The 24,076-nt window shown below is 36.4% G+C and overlaps 1 protein-coding gene across 50 annotated transcripts in view; it reads left to right on the top strand.

Annotated features, from left to right (window-relative positions):
* CCDC171 (coiled-coil domain containing 171) overlaps positions 1-24,076 on the top strand; it is a 416,355-nt gene that overhangs the window by 129,120 nt on the left and 263,159 nt on the right. For all 50 annotated transcript variants that reach the window (XR_010113576.1, XM_063609154.1, XM_063609151.1 and 47 more), the window contains one exon: positions 15,356-15,458. Coding sequence is in view for 49 of the 50 variants with exons in the window: in XM_063609154.1 (XP_063465224.1) it covers positions 15,356-15,458 (103 nt within the window). In the remaining variant the exon portion in view is untranslated. The remainder of the gene's footprint in view (positions 1-15,355; positions 15,459-24,076) is intronic.

Below are 24,076 nucleotides of genomic sequence, written 5' to 3'. Positions count from 1 at the left end.
AGATATTTGCTGTGTTCTGATTCAGGGAACTGATATCATTGCTTGTTTTAGAAATCAGTTTGCAGTTTGGTGTTTTGAATGTGATGTTTTAGAAAGTTAAGAGCCCTCTGTGTAGTCTACTGTAGCATCTGTTCACTGTAATGTTATCTTAAATTTCATGGGCTGTTTTAACTCTTACCTCCTAGTTCAGGAGGTTGAATCAGTAGTGGAGAAAAATATGTCAGGGTTGTTGAGCTGAGTGCTGTGTTTGGTTTGCTTGCTTATTAGATATTGTACTCAGTAGTTTGGAAAATAAGCCAGGGTTATAACTAAAAATGCAAGAGTTAAGACATAATCACCAATATAGGTTGCATGAATTTTCCTAATTCTGGTTTTCTAGCACTTTAGTGAGTAGATACAAAATAAAATGAGACTGGTTTAACTCACCACAGAGCATATTCATATTTAGTGATTAAAAAATTTTACTTGGTACCAACAGATTTTTTTTTCTAAAACTTTTGCAGAGTGATATATGGCCTAAAATAATGCAAGTGGCAGCTCACCAGCAACCTTTGTTTTCCTGTTGGGACCGTCTGCACTCATTGTATTCATTATATTAACCCATTAAACACTACTGTTTTGATAATGATGCTGAAAATTGTAGGCTAAGTGTTTCTTCAAAGCTTGATGGATTGCTAAAGGCAGTTGCAGATCTGTGAATAATGTAATAGTTCCTTGCCAAATGGGATGTTCGAAAAACTTACTCAGGTTGCCAGATTAAGTGATGTACAGTTTATGTGGCTCAGACTGTTAATATGTTCCTCTTAATTTTTTCATCTCTCTTAAACTCATAGCTTTGCGTCTTATTTTCTAACATCTTTCTTTTCTTTCTTCTTCCCTATTAGCTTTTATCTTTTTCTGTTTTATGCTTATTAGAGCTGTTGTTCTCTATTTCTTTACCTGACCATAATATGAAATTTAAGACCTGTTTAATGAAAATGTCTTTAAATAGTAAGTACAATGTTTTCCTTTTTATAAATTACTATTCTATCACTTTTCCTAAATATATTTTTTTCTTGTACATATTCCTTTGTTGACTTTTCTCAGTAGATTAGTGGCCTTTGGGGGAAAGAAGGCTTGAAAAATTTCTCTTGAAAGATGTTTCTCCCAAATTAAAATTTTAAGCCATAAGAAATGAAGTTTTTCTAGTTCTGCATTCACAGTCTGGCTGTTATTTGTGCTTTGAATTCATAATTGTTGTTGACCAAAGAGAGAATGACTTATGAGGAAAATTTTCCCTTTTGCTTTTGGAAATGAAATTGTTTTAATGACATGCCATGATTTTACGTACCCCAGTGTGTCTTTTCCACAGTTATATTTCTTTTGAGCATAATAGTTTCAGTATTTTACAGACTATGGATGGGAAGCATAAATTATTGACAGGTAATTTTTCTTCCCCTTTGAGGTACTAGCTTGTTTTCTAGTTTAGGTCATGTTCATGGTCATTATTTAAGTCTTGATCTTTATTTTCTCTGTTACATTGGAAAAGAAAGTTAAAGTCACTATCCTCCATAGGTTTACTTGTGAGATCAAGGTGTTATTAATAAGATACAAAGACTTGAGCAAATTTTGAGACTTACAAATAACTTTGTATGTGTTAGTATAGCATAGCCTTATGCTGTATCCTGGGCTAGATACAGCAGCAGAGCTGTTAGAGGCTTTAGAGATCATCTAGCCCAGGATACAGAAAGTCTTAATAAACCAGTTGGAAAGTGACAGCTCCCCTGTTTTGAGAGCGATATTATATAAATATAAAACACAATTTTGGAAAAGTCTAAACTGAGTATGTTGTCTTTTGTGGGTATTTAATAAATATAAACCAGCTAACTTTAATTGTACTTTATTTATTTTTAATTGACACAAAATAGTTGTATTAATACATATTTATAGGGTACAGTGTGATGTTTTGATATATACAACATAAAGTGATCAGATCTGGGTAATTACTATCTCAAACATTTATCATTTCTTTTTATTCTAATTATACTTTTATATTAATGAAATTACTTCTATTCAATGTATAGATTTAAAAGATATAACTAATAAATTAACGGTATATAATTATTATTTTGAATGTCATAGAATTAGTAGGATTTCAACATAGGACATCCAAGGACTTAACAAATTTATTTTCATGTTTACATGAAGATGTGAACACAGAATATGAAATTTGACAGAATTTGACTATAAAAAGTTTTGATTGGGAATCGAGCTTTTAGTTTAAAAATCTATGAATTTAATAATGATTTAATCAACTACTAAATAAAACTGAATTTCTAGTTTAAGGTGCTTGGTGATCATGCTTATTAAAGTCCATCTGAGGCTCAACAGATCCAGCTGGGTCTTTTAGACATTACTGTGAGTTTTTATATCTGCTTCTCCCGAAGCAGGGGAGCTTTCGTTTTCAAATTGGTATTATTAGAACTTGCTCTGTGCTTTCTTCAATGAAATTTTCTTAAGTCCGTCATTTCTTGAGATTTGTTTTTCTGCCACTCAGTAATATTTAGTTACAGCTCTAGGAGAGACTTTATATTGAAAAGGGAATTCTAGTTCTCATGAGGTTTTGCTCAAAGAATGTTTTATTCTCTAAAGAACTTGTGATTGAAAATGGTCAAGTGTATATTTTTTCCCAATACTTTTGGGGGTTTAACTGATTATATAATAATAATGATTGCTAGCATTAAATATGATTTTGGAAAGTGCTTTGATGGTTATGCTTTGTGGTGAAGGTAATATTTCTTGATAATATTTTTACTTCCAATGAACTATTAGGTTTGCTTTAAAAGAACATGTTTCTGATTTTGTAGGAGGTTTTCAAAACTAATGGGCTAATAAATATGCTATTCTGAATTTTTACTAAAAAAATGATTGATTCTTGTTTTTCACCAAGAATAGGAGTAGTATTTATACATGGGCATTGTTTTTGCTAATATAAATATCACTTTCCATTTCTCTTAGTGGCCCTTAAATTTTAATTCTAGTAAATAATATTCATCGCGTAAGTGTCTTTGTGTATTTAAATATTCCTTTTAGGAGGCTGACTTCCTAAATTTATGGTATAGGCATAAAGCTTTTGCATTAAGCATTTTGAAATTTATTTCTATGCAAATTAGTAAATTTTGAAAGTCCAAATCTCATTTTTCACCTGGGAAAAATAAAATGGTATTGTGTATGTATGTGTGTGAGAGAGACAGAGAGCAAGAGATTGGAGAGAGATGTTTATATGTTAAGGCCCATGTTCAGATTGAAAGGTAGCATCTACTGAAAAATAAACTGATTGTCAAAGCTAAGTAAAGAAGGGTAACATTTCATTATGTGAGATAAGCAAGTGGGATCATGGAATACTGACATCCATGGAAGCGGCATAGGTAAACAAGGTGGTAGGGAACTAAGAGACTAGCTATCATTAATATGATTAGGGAAAAGCTGCTGATGGTGATGATAACAAAAGCTACTCAGACCTCCTTAAGCCCATACAAATGCATTGTGCATATAATGGTAACTAGGTACAAGATATGATGAAAAGGTGAGCTATGAGGGTAAACATATGTAATGAAGATTATAGGCTCTGATGCTTCCTCGTTTTTACTTAGAATTTCTTCATAATTGCTTAACATATATTTAAATAAAAAACTTAAAAGTTTTATTGAGTTCAAAAATGTTCAGAAATTATAAGAACTATGTATTAGTTGCAAAAGTTCAACCTATGTTTAAAATGCTTATTTCATTAAAAAAACCCATTGACTAAAGGCTTTTTTAAAACCTATTTGTTTTTTCTATTATTTTTAACCTTATTAAAATTGCCCTTCATTGTTTTTATTGTTATTTATGACTTGAGTCAACTTTTTCCATAGCAGATCAGCAAGACCCATTTACCAATTTTTAGATATAAATATTTATGTATAGTTTTTATATGTTTCTTCAAGGGCTCGCAATCGAAATTTTTATTTACATGCCTTTCTATTTGTGATACTCATGTTGAGTGAGCAAAAAAGTGAGGGATGAGGTTTTGAAGGATCATAAAAAGAGAAGATGATTATGAAACAAAAAAGAATGATATGTTAGATTAAGCCAGAAATGCATTCAGTTCAGCAGTGTGAGAGGTATAGTATCCCAAGGTGTGTATAAAGGTAGTTTGTTATCTCATTTTTCTTTCTGGTTAAAGATATTTTTTAACCAACATTGACTCCTCTTTCATAATACATTAAGATTTGTCAATCACAACATTTTCTGAACTTTCTTTGAATATTTTGATATTTTTAGTCCCCTGTTTACACTGGTTGTAGATTCATCATAGCATCTAAAGTAGTCCTTGGGTCATGTTGGGTGATGAGTAAATGTTCATCTAAACATCATCTGGTTAGCCAACATAGCATTAAGGGACCTTTAATCCTAGGGCAACAAATTCCATATGTGAGTTTTGTCTGAGGCAAATAAGTGAGTCCCTTTATCCTACAATTCTTTTAAATTTCTGGGGATGTTTAGAATTATAGCGTTCGTTGAGTCAACAATTTATCATTAACCTAAACTTATTCTTTATGTCACATGATAAAATATGTTAATAAAAAATTAGAAACAATATTTTTTATTTTATTTTATTTTATTTTATTTTATTTTTTATTATACTTTAGGGTTTTAGGGTACATGTGCACAATGTGCAGGTTTGTTACATATGTATCCATGTGCCATGTTGATTTCCTGCACCCATTAACTCGTCATTTAGCATTAGGTGTATCTCCTAATGCTGTCCCTCCCCCCTCCCCCCACCCCACAACAGTCCCTGGAGTGTGATGTTCCCCTTCCTGTGTCCATGAGTTCTCATTGTTCAATTCCCACCTATGAGTGTGAACATGTGGTGTTTGGTTTTTTGTCCTTGCGATAGTTTACTGAGAATGATGTTTTCCAGTTTCATCCATGTCCCTACAAAGGACACGAACTCATCATTTTTTATGGCTGCATAGTATTCCATGGTGTATATGTGCCACATTTTCTTAATCCAGTCTATTGTTGTTGGACATTTGGGTTGGTTCCAACTCTTTGCTATTGTGAATAGTGCCGCAATAAACATACGTGTGCATGTGTCTTTATAGCAGCATGATTTATAATCCTTTGGGTATATACCCAGTAATGGGATGGCTGGGTCAAATGGTATTTCTAGTTCGAGATCCCTGAGGAATCGCCACACTGACTTCCACAATGGTTGAACTAGTTTACAGAAACGATATTTTATCTTCAGTTAGTACTTTGTTTTCCGCTCAACAGTTTTGTTTATTTAGCTAATGGATTCTGTTTTCGTTCTCAAATTCCTTGTATGTTAAAAGTTTGTTAGGAGAACTAGCAGCTTTGGGAACAAAATTTGAATATAAGCATAGACCAGATATGGTGGCTGACACCTATAATCTCAGCACTTTGAGAGTCTAAAACGGGAGGACTATTGAGCCCAGGAGTTTGAGACCAGCCTGAGCAACAAATGTAGTGAGACTCCCATATCTACAAAAAAATTAAAAAAAAAATGAGCTGTGCGTGGTGACGTGTGCCTGTAGTTCTAGCTACTTGGGAGGCTGAGATGGGAGGATCACTTGAGTCTGGGAGGTTGAGGCTGCAGTGAGCCATGATTACACCAGTGCATGCTACCCTGGGGAACAAAGTGAGACCCTGTCTCAAAAAAAAAAAAAAAAAAAAAGATAAATACAACCACAATCCAGCATTTAAAAAACAAAACAAAATTCTGACACTTTTACTGTGTGAATGAAGAGTGGAAGCTTCATTAATAAAACTGAAACAATTTGTTAGGAAAAAAAACTTGTCAACTGTAAAACAAGTTAATGTAATTATTAAATTTAAGCTAACTTTTTACTGGCTATATTATTGGTAAGACTATTAGCCAGACATCTCTGTAGAATGATGTGAAAACTATAATATTAATAATTACAAATGTAATAGTAATTTTCAGGTAGACATTAGCTTCTTTTTAAGCCTGATGAGTGAGTAAATCTCTTTTTTGCTCTTTGAAAAATTTTACACTATTCAATCTTTTCTGCCTAATTTGGCCCTAATTTTGATCTCATATTGTAATAGTGTGGAATTATTAACTCATATTTTAGTTAAGATTGAGCTCTATACTTGAAAGAGAATTATTTTTGAACTAGGAATTGAATTGAACCTTGATATTAAGCTCACTCCAAGTATGCAGTTTATCTGGCTTTGTATGCATATATTCCTGTAAATTTTTATACCTTGATATTAATGGGGACTTCAGTCAGCTGGCATAATAGAAACAACATAAATTTTGGAGGTATATTGATCTGGGTTTTAACCCCAGGACTATCTCATTTTAGTTGTGTGACTTTAGTGATATTCTTCCTCTGGATCCATTTGCTCATTTGTAAAATGGTGCTAACAATCTCGGTCCTGCAGGGTTTTTGATGAGCATTAAAGATAATATATGTATCAGGAGAATGGCGTGAACCCGGGAGGCAGAGCTTGCAGTGAGCTGAGATCGTGCCACTGTACTCCAGCCTGGGTGACAGAGCGAGACTCCGTCTCAAAAAAAAAAAAAAAAAAGATAATATATGTGTCAAAATAGCAGAGGATGGAAAAAATATACCATGCACCCAATAAAAAAAAACTGGAGTGGATATACTGATGACAGACAAAATAGACTTTAGAATAAAAATGTTACTAGAGATAAAGAGGGACATCTCTTGTTGTTAAAAGGCTCAATCCACCAGAACGATCTAACATTTATAAAAATGTATACATCTAACAACAGACCCCCAAAGTATTTGAAGCAAAACCTGACATAATTGAAGGGAGAAATAGACAACAATAATATTTTGGGGCTTCAGTACCCCACTTTCAGTAATGGGTAGAACAATGAAGAAGAATATCAACAAATAAATAAAAGACTCAACAGTACTGTAAACAAATTAGACCTTACAGATATCTATAGAACACCGCACCCATTAGCAAAAGAACATACATTCTTCTCAAGTGTACATGAAATATTCTTGTGGATAGATCATATGCTAGGCCATGAAACAAGCCTCAATAAATTTAAAAGGATTGAAATCATACAAAGTGTCTTCTCTGATCATAATGAAATTAAATTAGAAATTAATAACAGAAGGCAACAGAGGAAAAATTCACAAATATGTGAAAATTAGGTAACACGCTCCTAAATAACCAGCAAGTGTAAAAGAAATCACAAAGGAATTAGAAAACACTTTGAGATGAGTGAAATAAAAAGACAACATACCACACTTTGTGGGATGCAGCTAACACTATGCTTAAGAGGGAAACTTATAACCATAGTCATCTATATTAAAAAAAAAAATAGTGGGGCATGGTGGTCCATGCCTGTAGTTCCTAGCTATTTGGAAGGCTGAGGTGGGAGGATTTTTTGAGTCCAAGAGTTTGAGGTCAGCCTGGGCAACATAGCGAGACCTCGTCTCTTAAAAAAAAAAAAATCCTCAAATCAATAACCTAACATTTTACGGTAAGAAAAGAGAAAAAGAAGAGCAAACTAAACCCAAAACAAGTGGAAGAAAAGAAACAGTGAAGATTAACAAGGAAATAAAAGAAATAGAGAATTTTAAAAAATAGAGGATATCAGTGAAACCAAAAGTTGATTCTTTGAAGAGATAACTAAATTGATAACTTTAGCTACACTCATCAAAAAAAGAGAAGAGATTCAAATGACTGAAATCATGAACGAAAAGGGGATATAACTACCGACCATACAGAAATAGAAATAATTGTAAGAGAATACTCTGAAAAACTATATGCCAACAAATTAGATAATTTAAAATGGACAAATTTCTAGAAAGACACAAATTACCAAAACTGGTTAAGAAGAAATATAAAACGGCTGGGCGGAGTGGCTCGCGCCTGTAATCCTAACACTTGGGAGGCCAAGGTGGGCAGATCATGAGGTTAGGAGTTTGCGACCAGCCTGGCCAACATAGTGAAACCCTGTTTCTACTGAAAATACAAAAATTAGCCGGGCATGGTGGTGCATGCCTGTAGTCCCAGCTACTCGGGAGGCTGAGGCAGGAGAATCGCTTGAACCTTGGAGGTGGAGGTTTGTGTTGAGCTGAGATGGCGCCATTGCACTCCAGCCTGGGCAACAGAGGGAGACTCCATCTCAAAAAACAAAAAAAAAAAAACAAAAAAAACAAAAAAAAAGAAAGAAATAGAAAATCAATGCAATAGCAGGATGTCTTAGAATATCAAAATACAAAATAAATAAAAAGAGATTGGATTAGTAATCAAAAAAACTCCCACAAAGAAAAGCCCAGGCTTAGATAGCTTCACTGGTAAATGTATTTAAATGTTTAAGAACAATTACCACCAATTCTTCATAAATTCCTTCAAAAATAGAAGAGGAGATAACACTTCCCATATCATTCTGTGAAGTCAGTGTTATTACCTTGATACAAAAACCAAATATACTGAAAGAAAGGAAAACTACAGACTAGCCTCCGTTTTGAATGTAGATGCTAAAATTCTCAAAACTATATTAGCAAGCTGAATCCAGCAAGATATAAAAAAGATACTACACCATGATCAAGTGGGATTTATCTCAGGAATGTAATACTAGTTTAACACCTGAAAATCAGCTGATGTAATAAATGACGGAAGCCTAATGATTATCTCAATAGACACAGAAAAACATTTGATAAAATGCATCATCCTTTTATGATAAAAATGCTCAACAAACTAAGAATAGAAGGAAACTTCCTCCTCAATCTCATGAAGAGCATCTATGGAAAACCTACATCTGACATCACATTTAATGGTGAAAGACTGAATACTTTCACCATAAGATTAGGAATAAGACCAGGATGTACACTCTCACCATGTCTGTTCAACATTTTACTGGCGGTTCTAGCCAATGGTATTAGGCAAGAAAAAGAAATAAAAGGCATCAGTTTTGGAAAGGAAGAAGTAAATTATCTATTTGCAGATGACATAATCCTGTATATATTAGAAAATCCTAAGGAATCCACACATACAGAGAAAATTATTAGAGCTAATAAATTAGTTTAGCAGAGTTGTAGGATACAAAAGAAGATCCATTTAGGAAAGCAGTTGTATTTCTGTAACTAGCAATAAGCATTCCAAAAATAAAATTAAGAAAACAGTTCTATTGACAATAAAATAATAAAGAATATAATAGGAATAATTTGACAAAAGAAGCATAAAACTTGTCTGCTGAAAACTGTAATTTATCACGGAAAGAAATTAAACAAGGTCGAAATAAATGGTAAAATATCTCATGTTCATGTAATAGTTAATACTGGTAAGATGTTAGTACTCCCCAGATTGATGGTTTAATGCAATCTCCATCAAAGTCTCAGTTGACTTTTTGGAAGAGAGCTATGCTTACCACTGTACCACCAATGAACTTTTAGTTGTCTTTTTGCAGAAATTGACAAGCAGATCCTAAAATACATAGGAAAATATAAGGAGGCCCAGAACAGTGGCTCATGCCTGTAATCCCAGCACTTTGGGAGGCTGAGGCAGGCAGATCACTTGAGGGCTGGAGTTCGAGACCAGCCTCGCCAACATGGTGAAACCCCGTCTCCACTAAAAATACAAAAATTAGCCAGGTGTAATGGCGCGTATCTGTAGTTCCAGCTACTTAGGAGGCTGAGGCATGAGAATCAGTTGAATCCAGGAGCCGGAGGTTGCAGTGAGCCAAGATCACATTACTGCACTCTAGCCTGGGTGACAGAGTGAGACTCAGTCTCAAAAGAAATATAAGGGACTATGAATAGCCAAAATAATCTTGAAAAAAAACAATCAAGTTGGAGTAGTAACACGTTCCCATTTTAAAGCTAACTACAAAGCTACAGTAATCAAGATAGTATGGTACTAGCATAATGATGTACATGTGTATCAATGGACCAGAATTGAGAATCTAGAAAAAAATCCCTCATGATTATGTTTAGTTGATTTTCAAAAAGGGTGTTAAGTCAATTCAGTGGGGGAAAGAATAATATTTTTCAACAAATGGTGCTGAGGGAACTGGATATCCACATCCAAACACCAAAGAATGAATTGACCTCAGCCTGGGCAACAGAGGGAAACTCCATCTCAAAGCAACAAAAACAAAAAGAAATGAGAATGGTGATTCTTTAGGCCTTGGGGGTAGTGGTGGGAGAATGGGGAGTGAGAGCCAGTGGGTGTGGCACATCTTTTAGTAGGGACTACACTGTTCTAAATCTAGATTGTGGTTATGGTTGTATAACCCCGTGAAAATACTAAAAACGTTAAACACTTTAATTGGGTGAGCTGTATGTTACGTCAATTATGTCTCAGTCAAGTTTAAAAAAATATAAAGTTACCACAATTAAGAGCTTGGTACTGACAAAATAATGGAGAAAGCAATGAAACAGTAAGGAGTTCAAAAATGGCTATCAGTATGTATGAGAATTTAGTATATACAAATTCTAAACATGTATATACAAATTCTAAACACAAATATACAAACATGATAATGTTTGTATGCCAAATCAATGTTTAGAGAAAGATTATCTCACAAATAGTTTTTAGACAACTTGTTATATTATAATGATAAGTAATATGACTAAATCCCTGACACATTGCTTATACTAAACAAATTTTAGATTGATCAAAGAGCCATAAAAGAGGAAAATGAAAAAGCACTGGAAGAAAAATGGAATTGTTTGGTCATCTTGGAGTAAAAGGAAAATATGACATCAAACTCAGAAGTCCTAAAGCATACTATTGATGTGCACACTTGATCACTTGAAAAATATAATTTTCTTTCAAGAATATATTATAGTCAGATGGCAAATAGAAATGAGAAAAAATGATTTGCAACATGTAACAAAAAGAGATTGCTTTTATAATTTACGGAGCACTTTTATAAATCACTAAGGAAGAAATGAATGATGTAATATAAAAATGGGCACATGATATGAACAGGCAATGCACAGAAAAAAATACAGATGGCTAGTGAACATGAAAGGATGCTAATCTTAATTAAAATTAAGTAAATGCACATTAAATAAGTTGATAATGCCTACTATTGGATAGATATTGGGAAACGGGTGCTCAAACCATTCATGTAGTATACATTGGTATAACTGATTAGAGAGTAATTTGTTAACAATGGTCTGAAAACAGTGTGTTTCCTTTTGCCTCATCAAATCTATTTCTAGGAATTTATTGAGTAGACATACTTAACGTACATGCAAAATATAAAAAGAACATACATAAGATTGTATATTGTAGTGTCGTCACTAATAGCAAAAAAACTGCCAGAAACCTAAAAAATATTAACAGTAGGGGGGACTGGTTAAGTTAATTTATGGTACATCTGACCAATGGAGTAGTATACAGCTAAAAAAGTTTCTGACGTGGAGAGATGTGAAACATACTATGAGTGGAAAAGAAAGTAATATAATACTATGTATTTTATGATCCTATTTGAATTAAAAAGTTATAGATAGATATTTCCTATAATTATAAAACACATTGTGAATAAAACTTACCTGTGAGAATTGAGTTACCTTTTATTTTTCTCTATTTTTTTTACTCTGAGCATAATATACTCAAAGAATTTAATAGAATATTTAAATATTTAATAATTAAAAATATCTATAAATATGTTTTATTTATATATATATATATATATATAAACTTGGTGCTTTATAAATACTGTGTTTTTTAAGGTAAACTTTGATTGCCATTAGCAAGAATATATTTTATTTAGACTTATTTATGTTGTATTTATCTTATTTTATTTTTGAGACAAGGTCTTACTCTGTCGCCCAGGCTGGAGTGCAATGGCACAATCATGCTCACTGCAGCTTTGACTTTTTGGACTCAAGCAATCTTCCCACCTCAACCTCCTGAGTAACTGGGACCTACAGGCATGTGCCACCATGGCTGTCTGATTTTTCATTTTTTTGTAGAGATGAGATCTCACTATGTTGCCCAGGCTCACCTTGAACTCCTGGGCTTGATACTCTTGCCTTGGCCTCCCAAAGTGCTGGGATTACAAGAGTGAGCCATTGCACCCAGCTTTACACTGACCTGTGAGTCTTTGCTTTGCGAATTTCCAGAAGTCTCCATCTGGACTTCTTATTTTATAATGCAGCAACAACCTGCAGGTATATCTGCCATGGAAAAGTGATTTTTTGGCCAGGTGTGGTGGCTCACGCCTGTAATCTCAACACTTTGGGAGACCAAGGTGGGTGGATCACTTGAGGCCAGGAGTGTGAGACCAGCTTGGCCAATATGGTGAAACCCTGTCTCTACTAAAAACACAAAAATTAGCTGGGCGTGGTGGCACGCACCTGTAGTCTCAGCTATTCAGGAGGCTGAGGCATGAGAATCACTTGAACCCAGGTGGTGGAGGTTGCACTGAGCCGAGATTGTTCTACAACCTGGGTGACAGAGCAAGACTTTGTCTCTAAAAAAGAAAAAAAAAAGACAAGTCATTTTTTTGTTTGTTGGCTTATTTACTTTTTACTCTTTTTTAAAAATCTAACTTTTTGATGATAGAAAAAGTTTCTACAATGAAAAATGAAATCTCTCTCTTAATCACCCAGATTCTCTTCTCAGAGACAACCATAATTACTACTTTTTTTTTTTTTTTTTTTTTTTGAGACAGTCTCACTCTGTTTCCCATTCTGGAGCGCAGTGGCACGATGTTGGCTCACTGCAAGCTCCGCCCCCTGGGTTCACACCATTCTCCTGCCTCAGCCTCCCGAGTAGCTGGGACTACAGGCGCCTGCCACCATGCCTGGCTAATTTTTTGTATATTTAGTGGAGACAGGGTTTCACTGTGTTAGCCCAGATGGTCTGGATCTCCTGACCTCGTGATCCATCCGCCTCGGCCTCCCAAAGTGCTGGGATTACAGGCGCGAGCCACCGCGCCCGGCCATAATTACTACTTTTAAAAATGATTCTGGGCCAGGCATGGTGGCTCACCCCCGTAATCCCAGCATTTTGGGAGGCCGAGGCGGGTGGATCACTTGAGGTCAGGAGTTTAAGACCAGCCTGGTCAACATGGTGAAACCCCTTCTCTACTAGAAATACAAAAATTAGTTGGGTGTGGTGGTGGGCACCTGTACTCTCAGCTACTTGGGAGACTGAGGCAGGAGAATCGCTTGAACCCGGGAGGCGGAGGTTGCAGTGAGCTGAGATCATGCCACTGCACTCCCACCTGGGTGACAGAGCGAGACTCCGTCTCAAAACAAAACAAAACACCAAAAAAACAGATTCTGTGTAGAGATTCTCTCTGCATTTGCAAATACGTACACACACACGCACACACACACTTCGCACATATGGCAGTATATTAAACATATTGTCAACCCACTTCCCTTTTTGTTTTTAGGTTAACAAGGTAACTTAGATATCTTTTCATTGATGAAGAGCATCCTCCTATTTAAAGTCTGTGTGGATGAATCCTAATTGATTTTTCTGTTGATAACATGCTATAATTAACTACTTAACACTTATTTTAGAAACTAGGTATTGCCTAGGGGAAACACTGAGGATACACTGGTGAGGACAAAAAAAAAGAGACATTTACTCCCTTTGTGGAGCTTAAATTCTATGAGATGGACACATTAATAAAAGACCAACTCAAATAAAAGTGAATCATAATTGTGATAAGTGCTGAGATGAATGTGATAGAGAATTGATACAGTCAGGGAGGTAAAGGACAGTTTTTCTAGGGAAGTGATAATTGAGCTGACATGTAAACAAACTGATTAATTTTACATATTTTAAGGATGTAAGTTTGTCTTATCTATTCTTCCATTTTTTTCTGTATCTATAAACATACCTTTAACATCAACCTTTAAATGTGCTTAAGTTTCTCATATATTAAATAAAAACAAAACTCTTCTCTGACCCTTCCCTCCTTTCCAACTACTGCTCTTTATCTCACCTTCCTTCTTACCAGGAGAGTTGTCTAAACTTCCTGTTTCTATTTACTCATCTCTCACTCAAGAAAAAAAATTCAGGCTTACTCCTTCTTTAACCTATTCCAGTCTGTGTTATAATTATTATAACACAGTGAAACATCTCACCAAGGTCACCAATGACTTCCAAACCCAGGAGACACTTTTTAGTCTCCATTTTGCTTAGATTGGCATGATTGACAACTCTCTTACTGAACTTCTTGAAATGTTCCCACATCTTGTATCCCCTTCTGTTTTTCTTCTTCTTTTTTTAGATTTGTTTGCTGACTTCTTTTCTAACTACTAAATTGCTGGAGTTCCATAAGACTTGTCCTAGGCTCTTTTCATTTCCCATCAAACACTTTAAGGCAAGTTTCAGACAGTATCTATAGATGATTCCCAAACGTATACCTGACCCTACTTCTAAGATTTACACCAATTATATTCAGCCACCTCCCGTATTTTTCTACTTAATTTGTCATTTGTTCCTTCAAATATATTTATTTGGGACCTGTTATTTGACAGGCATTGTGCTGGTGCAGAGTGTCTTAGGTTATCTCTAGTGGAATATGATTAAAACAAAATTCATGATTGATACCTCCTGCCAAAAAGAAGCAAGCAAGTAAACAAACAAACAAAAAATAGCCAAAACAAGACCTTCTCTACCATCATTATTCTGATTGAACTACTGAAATCCACCCAGTTCATCTAACTTAAATCTTGGGATCAGTCTCAACTCTTCTTTTTCTGAGTACTTCCGTTATCCTCATCCAATCCAATCCAGTTCAATCCAGTCCAATCAGTGTGGTCTAACCCAATGCAATTTTACTAAAGTCTGGCCATTCTACCATCTTAGTCTCTGTCCAGTGCTTCCATTCCCTACCCCTTCTTCCCCTTTCACTGTCAATACCCTAGACCATACTACTGTCACTTGACTGCTGCAGTAACTTCAAATTAGTCTTAACTGTCTTCACTTTTGACTGCCGTCTGGCAACTTGCCATATGACTGTAGTCATGATTTTTTAAGTGTTCCATAATTCCTCTGTCTCAGTTTTCTTATCTCTAAAATTGGGATAATAATAGCCTTTCCATCCTAGGGTTATTGTGAGGATAAAATGAATTACTATATATAAAACACTTAGAATAGTGCCAGGCACTAGCTCCTCGGTAAATTATTGATAAGACCTTGTACAGTGTTACATTAAGCCAAGTAAAAGGTATGATTAAGAGAGAAAGATGGTTTATTAATAATATATTTGAATGGAATCATTATCTTGTTTATACTTAATTGTTATATATGTTCACACTAAAAATCTGCAGCTCTTATAATACATGACCTTATGTGTAATTTTTTTCTTAATTAAAAGGCTAAGAAGCACCAGGCCTTCCTAGTAGAGACATGTGAAAATAACGTGAAAGAATTGGAATCGATCTTGGACAGCTTTACTGTGTCGGGCCAGTGGACATCAGGTTAGTTGAAGGTATAAAATGACAGATGCATCTGTCAATGTTCCAAAGTCACTACATTTTGGGAATTCTGCAGATGCCTCTTATAGTCCCTCATCTCAACATGTTTTGATTTGATGACATGATAAGAGCAGTTCTCACAGCAGTCAGTTGGCCTAGCTGGCTGAGAAAGGGTGACGGAATATGGACCTGCTGTTGTCCTCCCAGAACTTGATTTACAAGTGTTGGGGTCTGTGTGATTGGACAGACAAGGGCTCACTTGCTGTGTTCTGAATCCAACTGAGAAAAAAGTCCTTACAGTATACCTGCAAGGGGAACAGATGTTTCGATCAAACTGAGCCAAATTCTGAGGCAACCTTCAGCAACTTAAAGGTCATGCATTTAGAAGGTTATGTAGGACAAAGGCTGTAGCATAGCGCATGTTCTAAACTTTCCAAGCCGGTTTTCTAAGCTGGTTTTCATTTCCTACTACCATATGCATATACTGTCCAGATGGAATGCTTAGGTAACATATTTTAGTTGTAGTTATTAGCCCACTTCATATGATAAAGAGCTATAAAATTATATATTGATTAGGTAGACATATTTTGAGAACTAGCAAAAGCAATGGTTGGCTAATGAATTCTGTTCACTATTTCTACTTTCTTAGTGTTTTGTGTTTATGTTATTATGTGTGCTATAGTAGCTTTGACATAAATACTTTTCTACCTCAGTTTTCTTTTGCCCTACTTTCAGCCTTGAATTATTTGGTGGTCTTCTAACACAATTCTATTCTTCAAAAGGCACATAAAATTAAATTTCTCACTCTTAAAAATTGAGCTGCAGGACTGTTTTTTAAAAAAACATTTTTAGAAGGAATCTAACAACAATTTGGCAAATAAGTTCTTTAGAGAGCTCTTAAGTTCAGAAAGTTTTTGTCCTTGAAAACTTGGAAGGACTTCATCAGGTTCATATTTTACCTTGTGGATCTGTAGATTTCTCAGTTGGTAAGCTATTAGAAATGTAGTGTGCTTTGCTATTTTCTGTGTTTTAAGTCTCTGTGTTTTTAGCTTTTATGAAATTAATGTGTAACTATCTTTGTTTTTATGTAAACTTTTCCCAAAAGCATTACTGTATCATAATCATAATTTGTTACCATGGACAAATCAAAGGATATGAAAGTGTCATAAACGTAGGTATAGGTATCCAGTTTCAATTATATTTGTTACAGCTTTGGAGGAGAAGATTTTCCTTTGCACTGGTACTTTTTTATTATTGAGATGTGTCAGTGGTGTTTAATGGTGTTAGGATCTTTAAAAATTGTTAAATATTGTCGCAGTATATCATATGCCTCAATATTATTTTAAATATTTCTTCAGAGTTGAATTAGAAAAGCTAAGAATAATGTGGTCATGTCTCGTTTGAGTTTTAAAGTAAAATAGTTGGTAACAAAGCAACTCATAAGTTATTACTAAGCCTACAGAGTTTTCTATTAAAATTTTAATTTTTATTCTTTTATTAACCATCCTTTTTTTATCTTCCTAATTTTCTGTATAGATGCATACTTTGTGTATTACAGGGAATGTGTTCCTGCGAAAGGACTGTGCACTGAATTAGTGATTTTTGGATTGTTACAGAGTGGTAACATGTTTCCATTTTGTGCTGGTTTTTCTCTCTTTTACACCCTTCTCCGCTTGCTGATCCATTCGCCTCTGTTCTCCATTTTGCTGTGTGCCTTGGGAGGCTGACTTCTGTGGATCTGGGCTCCTTTACCTTCTGGCTTCTGGTTGGGTTTGGACAGCAGGTGCAACCACAGGAGATTAAGGGAATGAGAGAAGAAAGCAGTCAAGGTACTTATTTCCTCCGCTTCCTCTGCTCCACTGCATTTTTGGCAGTGGCTTCATTTTTCACCAGCCACAGTGCCTGTTGGGTGGGCCCTCTTTCATGGCTGTGGCTCTTGTTGGCCTATGGTGACATTCTCTCTACTTGACCTTTTAAGCTAAGACATAATATTCGTTTTCTACTCTTGCTTACTTTTAGTGCCTCATCATACCTTTTGGAATCTGTTAACCTGTACACACTTCTGTAGTCTCTTCATTAAATTATCTTCCTGATGACTTCTTCGAGTTTTTAATTTACATCCTGATTGATTTACATAACTGCTTGGGACCTGGTTTTATTCCTCCTATTGGCTTGCATAAAACAGCTCTGTGCCTTTATAATGGACTCTGTTTCTGCTCAGATTGGGTTTTTGTTACATAAGCAAAAAAGTGAGTCACGAATTTTTCGGCTTCCCAGTATGTTTGAATGTTATGTTTATACTATAGTGTAGTCCATTAAGTTGTGAGAGCATTATGTCAAAATATCCACATACCTTAATTAAAAAATACATTATTGCCAAAAAATGCTGATGATCATCTGAGCCTTCAGTGAGTCATAACCTTTTTGCTGGTGGAGAGTCTTGCTTTGATGTTGATGGCTGCTGACTAATCAGGGTGGTGGTGGCTGAAGGTTGGGTTAGCTGTGGCAATTTCTTTTTTGTTACCTAAAAAATGGATACAGAATAATTTCACATACTTTCATACACATTTATGGGGTGCATGTAATATTTTGAAACATGCATAAAATATGTGTAATCATCAAATCAGGTTATTTAAGATACCCGTCACCTTGAACATTTAGCATTTCTTTCTATTGGAAACATTTCAAATCTGGCTATTTTGAAATATAAAATGTATTGTTGTTAACTGTAGTCGCCCTACTGTGCTATTGAACTCTAGAACTTATTTCTTCTATCTAACTATATGTTTATACCCATTAATCTACCTCTCTTCAATACCATCCTCCACACTGCTACTAGTAACCACCATTCTACTCTCTACCTCTGTGAGATCTGCTTTTTTTAGCTCTCACGTGTGAGTAAGAGCATAAGGGCCGGGCACGGTGGCTCACGCCTGTAATCCCAGCACTTCGGGAGGCTGAGGTGGGTGGATCACGAGGTCAGGAGATTGAGACCATCCTGGCTAACAAGCTGAAACCCCGTCTCTACTAAAAATACAAAAAATTAGCCAGGCATGGTGGCGGACACCTGTAGTCCCAGCTACTCGGGAGGCTGAGGCAGGAGAATGGTGCAAACCCAGGAGGTGGAGCTAGCAGTGAGCTGAGATTGTGCCACTGCACTCCAGACTGGGTGACAGAGCAAGACCCCATCTCAAAAAAAAAAAAAAAAGGCCGGGCGCGGTGGCTCACGCTTGTAAATCCCAGCACTTTGGGAGGCCGAGGCGGGCGGATCACAAGGTCAGGAGATCGAGACCATGGTGAAACCCCGTCTCTACTAAAAATACAAAAAATTAGCCGGGCGTGGTGGCGGGCGCCTGTAGTCCCAGCTACTCGGAGAGGCTGAGGCAGGAGAATGGCGTGAACCCGGGAGGTGGAGCTTGCAGTGAGCCGAGATAGCGCCACTGCACTCCAGCCTGGGCGACAGAGCGAGACTCTGTCTCAAAAAAAAAAAAAAAAAAAAAAAAAAAAAGAACATAGGGTATTTGTATTTCAGTGCCTGGCTTATTTAACTTAACATAATGACCTCCAGTTTTATTTACGTTGTTACAAATGACAGGATTTCATTCTTTTTTATGGCTGGATAGTATTCCATTACGTGTCTGTATGTGCGTGTATATGTATATATATAAACACACACATCACATACTCTTTCTTTTATTTTTTTAGAGACAGTGTGTTGCTGTGTTGCTCAAGAAAGCCTAGAATTCCTGGGCTCAAACAGTCCTCCTGCCTCAGCCTCCTAAATAGCTAGGACTTTAGGTACGGTAGCATCTGGCTTATACCACATTTTCTTTATCCATTTATCCATTGCTAGACACTTAGGTTGATTCTATATCTTGGTTATTGTGAATAATACTCTAGTTTATTTATTTATTTATTTATTTTTATTTTTATTATACTTTAGGGTTTTAGGGTACATGTGCACAATGTGCAGGTTTGTTACCTATGTATCCATGTGCCATGTTGATTTCCTGCACCCATTAACTCGTCATTTAGCATTAGGTGTATCTCCTAATGCTGTCCCTCCCCCCTCCCCCCACCCCACAACAGTCCCCGGAGTGTGATGTTCCCCTTCCTGTGTCCATGAGTTCTCCTTGTTCAATTCCCACCTATGAGTGAGAACATGCGGTGTTTGGTTTTTTGTCCTTGTGATAGTTTACTGAGAATGATGTTTTCCAGTTTCATCCATGTCCCTACAAAGGACATGAACTCATCGTTTTTTATGGCTGCATAGTATTCCATGGTGTATATGTGCCACATTTTCTTAATCCAGTCTATCGTTGTTGGACATTTGGGTTGGTTCCAACTCTTTGCTATTGTGAATAGTGCCACAATAAACATACGTGTGCATGTGTCTTTATAGCAGCGTGATTTATAGTCCTTTGGGTATATACCCAGTAATGGGATGGCTGGGTCAAATGGTATTTCTAGTTCTAGATCCCTGAGGAATCGCCACACTGACTTCCACAATGGTTGAACTAGTTTACAGTCCCACCAACAGTGTAAAAGTGTTCCTATTTCTCCACATCCTCTCCAGCACCTGTTGTTTCCTGGTTTTTTAATGATGGCCATTCTAACTGGTGTGAGATGGTATCTCACTGTGGTTTTGATTTGCATTTCTCTGATGGCCAGTGATGAGGAGCATTTCTTCATGTGTTTTTTGGCTGCATAAATGTCTTCTTTTGAGAAGTGTCTGTTCATGTCCTCTGCCCACTTTTTGATGGGGTTGTTTGTTTTTTTCTTGTAAATTTGTTTGAGTTCATTGTAGATTCTGGATATTAGCCCTTTGTCAGATGAGTAGGTTGCAAAAATTTTCTCCCATTCTGTAGGTTGCCTGTTCACTCTGATGATAGTTTCTTTTGCTGTGCAGAAGCTCTTTAGTTTAATGAGATCCCATTTGTCGATTTTGGCTTTTGTTGCCATTGCTTTTGGTGTTTTAGACATGAAGTCCTTGCCCACGCCTATGTCCTGAATGGTATTGCCTAGGTTTTCTTGTAGGATTTTAATGGTTTTAGGTCTAACATATAAGTCTTTAATCCATCTTGAATTAATTTTTGTATAAGGTGTAAGGAAGGGATCCAGTTTCAGCTTTCTACATATGGCTAGCCAGTTTTCCCAGCACCATTTATTAAATAGGGAATCCTTTCCCCATTTCTTGTTTTTGTCAGGTTTGTCAAAGATCAGATAGTTGTAGCTATGTGGCATCGTTTCTGAGGGCTCTGTGCTGTTCCATTGATCTATGTCTCTGTTGTGGTACCAGTACCATGCTGTTTTGGTTACTGTAGCCTTGTAGTATAGTTTAAAGTCAGGTAGCGTGATGCCTCCAGCTTTGTTCTTTTGGCTTAGGATTGACTTGGCGATGCGGGCTCTTTTTTGGTTCCATATGAACTTTAAAGTAGTTTTTTCCAATTCTGTGAAGAAAGTCATTGGTAGCTTGATGGGGATGGCATTGAATCTATAAATTACCTTGGGCAGTATGGCCATTTTCACGCTATTGATTCTTCCAACCCATGAGCATGGAATGTTCTTCCATTTGTTTGTATCCTCTTTTATTTCATTGAGCAGTGGTTTGTAGTTCTCCTTGAAGAGGTCCTTCACATCCCTTGTAAGTTGGATTCCTAGGTATTTTGTTCTCTTTGAAGCAATTGTGAATGGGAGTTCACTCATGATTTGGCTCTCTGTTTGTCTGTGATTGGTGTACAAGAATGCTTGTGATTTTTGTACATTAATTTTGTATCCTGAGACTTTGCTGAAGTTGCTAATCAGCTTAAGGAGATTTTGGGCTGAGACAATGGGGTTTTCTAGATATACAATCATGTCATCTGCAAACAGGGACAATTTGACTTCCTCTTTTCCTAATTGAATACCCTTTATTTCCTTCTCCTGCCTGATTGCTCTGGCCAGAACTTCCAGCACTATGTTGAATAGGAGCGGTGAGAGAGGGCATCCCTGTCTTGTGCCAGTTTTCAGAGGGAATGCTTCCAGTTTTTGCCCATTCAGTATGATATTGGCTGTGGGTTTGTCATAGATAGCTCTTATTATTTTGAGATACGTCCCATCAATACCTAATTTATTGAGAGTTTTTAGCATGAAGGGTTGTTGAATTTTGTCAAAGGCCTTTTCTGCATCTATTGAGATAATCATGTGGTTTTTGTCTTTGGTTCTGTTTATATGCTGGATTACATTTATTGATTAGCGTATGTTGAACCAGCCTTGCATCCCAGGGATGAAGCCCACTTGATCATGGTGGATAAGCTTTTTGATGTGCTGCTGGATTCTGTTTGCCAGTATTTTATTGAGGATTTTTGCATCAATGTTCATCAAGGATATTGGTCTGAAATTCTCTTTTTTGGTTATGTCTCTGCCAGGTTTTGGTATCAGGACGATGCTGGCTTCGTAAAATGTGTTAGGGAGGATTCCCTCTTTTTCTATCGATTGGAATAGTTTCAGAAGGAATGATACCAGTTCCTCCTTGTACCTCTGGTAGAATTCAGCTGTGAATCCATCAGGTCCTGGACTCTTTTTGGTTGGTAAGCTATTGATTATTGCCACAATTTCAGAACCTGTTATTGGTCTATTCAGAGATTCAACTTCTTCCTGGTTTAGTCTTGGGAGGGTGTATGTGTCGAGGAATTTATCCATTTCTTCTAGATTTTCTAGTTTATTTGCATAGAGGTGTTTGTAGTATTCTCTGATGGTAGATTGTATTTCTGTGGGATCGGTGGTGATATCCCCTTTTTCATTTTTTATTTTATCTATTTGATTCTTCTCTCTTTTCTTCCTTATTAGTCTTGCTAGCAGTCCATCAATTTTGTTGATCTTTTCAAAAAACCAGCTCCTGGATTCATTAATTTTTTGAAGGGTTTTTTGTGTCTCTATTTCCTTCAGTTCTGCTCTGATTTTAGTTATTTCTAGCCTTCTGCTAGCTTTTGAATGTGTTTGCTCTTGCTTTTCTAGTTCTTTCAATTGTGATGTTAGGGTGTCAATTTTGGATCTTTCCTGCTTTCTCTTGTGGGCATTTAGTGCTATAAATTTCCCTCTACACACTGCTTTGAACGTGTCCCAGAGATTCTGGTATGTTGTGTCTTTGTTCTCGTTGGTTTCAAAGAACATCTTTATTTCTGCCTTCATTTCATTATGTACCCAGTAGTCATTCAGGAGCAGGTTGTTCAGTTTCCATGTAGTTGAGCGGTTTTGAGTGAGTTTCTTAATCCTGAATTCTAGTTTGATTGCACTGTGGTCTGAGAGACAGTTTGTTATAATTTCTATTCTTTTACATTTGCTGAGGAGAGCTTTACTTCCAACTATGTGGTCAATTTTGGAATAGGTGTGGTGTGGTGCTGAAAAAAATGTATATTCTGTTGATTTGGGGTGGAGAGTTCTGTAGATGTCTATTAGGTCCACTTTATGTAGAGCTGAGTTCAATTCCTGGATATCCTTGTTAACTTTCTGTCTCGTTGATCTGTCTAATGCTGACAGTGGGGTGTTAAAATCTCCCATTATTATTGTGTGGGAGTTTAAGTCCCTTTGTAGGTCACTGAGGACTTGCTTTATGAATCTGGGTGCTCCTGTGTTGGGTGCATATATATTTAGGATAGTTAGCTCTTCTTGTTGAATTGATGCCTTTACCATTATGTAATGGCCTTCTCTGTCTCTTTTGATCTTTGTTGGTTTAAAGTCTATTTTATCAGAGACTAGGATTGCAACCCCTGCCTTTTTTTGTTTTCCAGTTGCTTGATAGATCTCCCTCCATCCCTTTATTTTGAGTCTATGTGTGTCTCTGCACGTGAGATGGGTTTCCTGAATACAGCACACTGATGGGTCCTGACTCCTTATCCAGTTTGCCAGTCTGTGTCTTTTGATTGGAGCATTTAGCCCATTTACATTTAACGTTAATACTGTTATGTGTGAATCTGATCCTGTCATTATGATGTTGGTTATTTTGCTCGTTAGTTGCTATAGTTTCTTCCTAGCCTCGATGGTCTTTACAATTTGGCATGTTTTTGCAGTGGCTGGTACCGGTTGTTCCTTTCCATGTTTAGTGCTTCCTTCAGGAGCTCTTTTAGGGCAGGTCTGGTGGTGACAAAATCACTCAGCGTTTGCCTGTCTGTAAAGTATTTTATTTCTCCTTCACTTATGAAGCTTAGTTTGGCGGGATAGGAAATTCTGGGTTGAAAATTCTTTTCTTTAAGAATGTTGAATATCGGCCCCCACTCTCTTCTGGCTTGTAGAGTTTCTGCTGAGAGATCAGCTGTTAGTCTGATGGGCTTCCCTTTGTGGGTAACCCGACCTTTCTCTCTGGCTGCCCTTAACATTTTTTCCTTCATTTCAACTTTGGTGAATCTGACAATTATGTGTCTTGGATTTGCCCTTCTCGAGGAGTATCTTTGTAGTGTTCTCTGTATTTCCTGAATCTGAATGTTGGCCTGCCTTGCTAGATTGGGGAAGTTCTCCTGGATAATATCTTGCAGAGTGTTTTCCAACTTGGTTCCATTCTCCCCATCATTTTCAGGTATACCAATCAGACGTAGGTTTGGTCTTTTCACATAGTCCCAAATTTCTTGGAGGCTTTGTTCATTTCT

Source organism: Symphalangus syndactylus, chromosome 9 (assembly GCF_028878055.3).
Source record: "Symphalangus syndactylus isolate Jambi chromosome 9, NHGRI_mSymSyn1-v2.1_pri, whole genome shotgun sequence".
In the NCBI taxonomy this organism is placed as follows: Eukaryota; Metazoa; Chordata; class Mammalia; order Primates; family Hylobatidae; genus Symphalangus; species Symphalangus syndactylus.
Note: the sequence above shows the minus strand (reverse complement) of the source record. Positions and strands in the feature narration are given on the sequence as shown.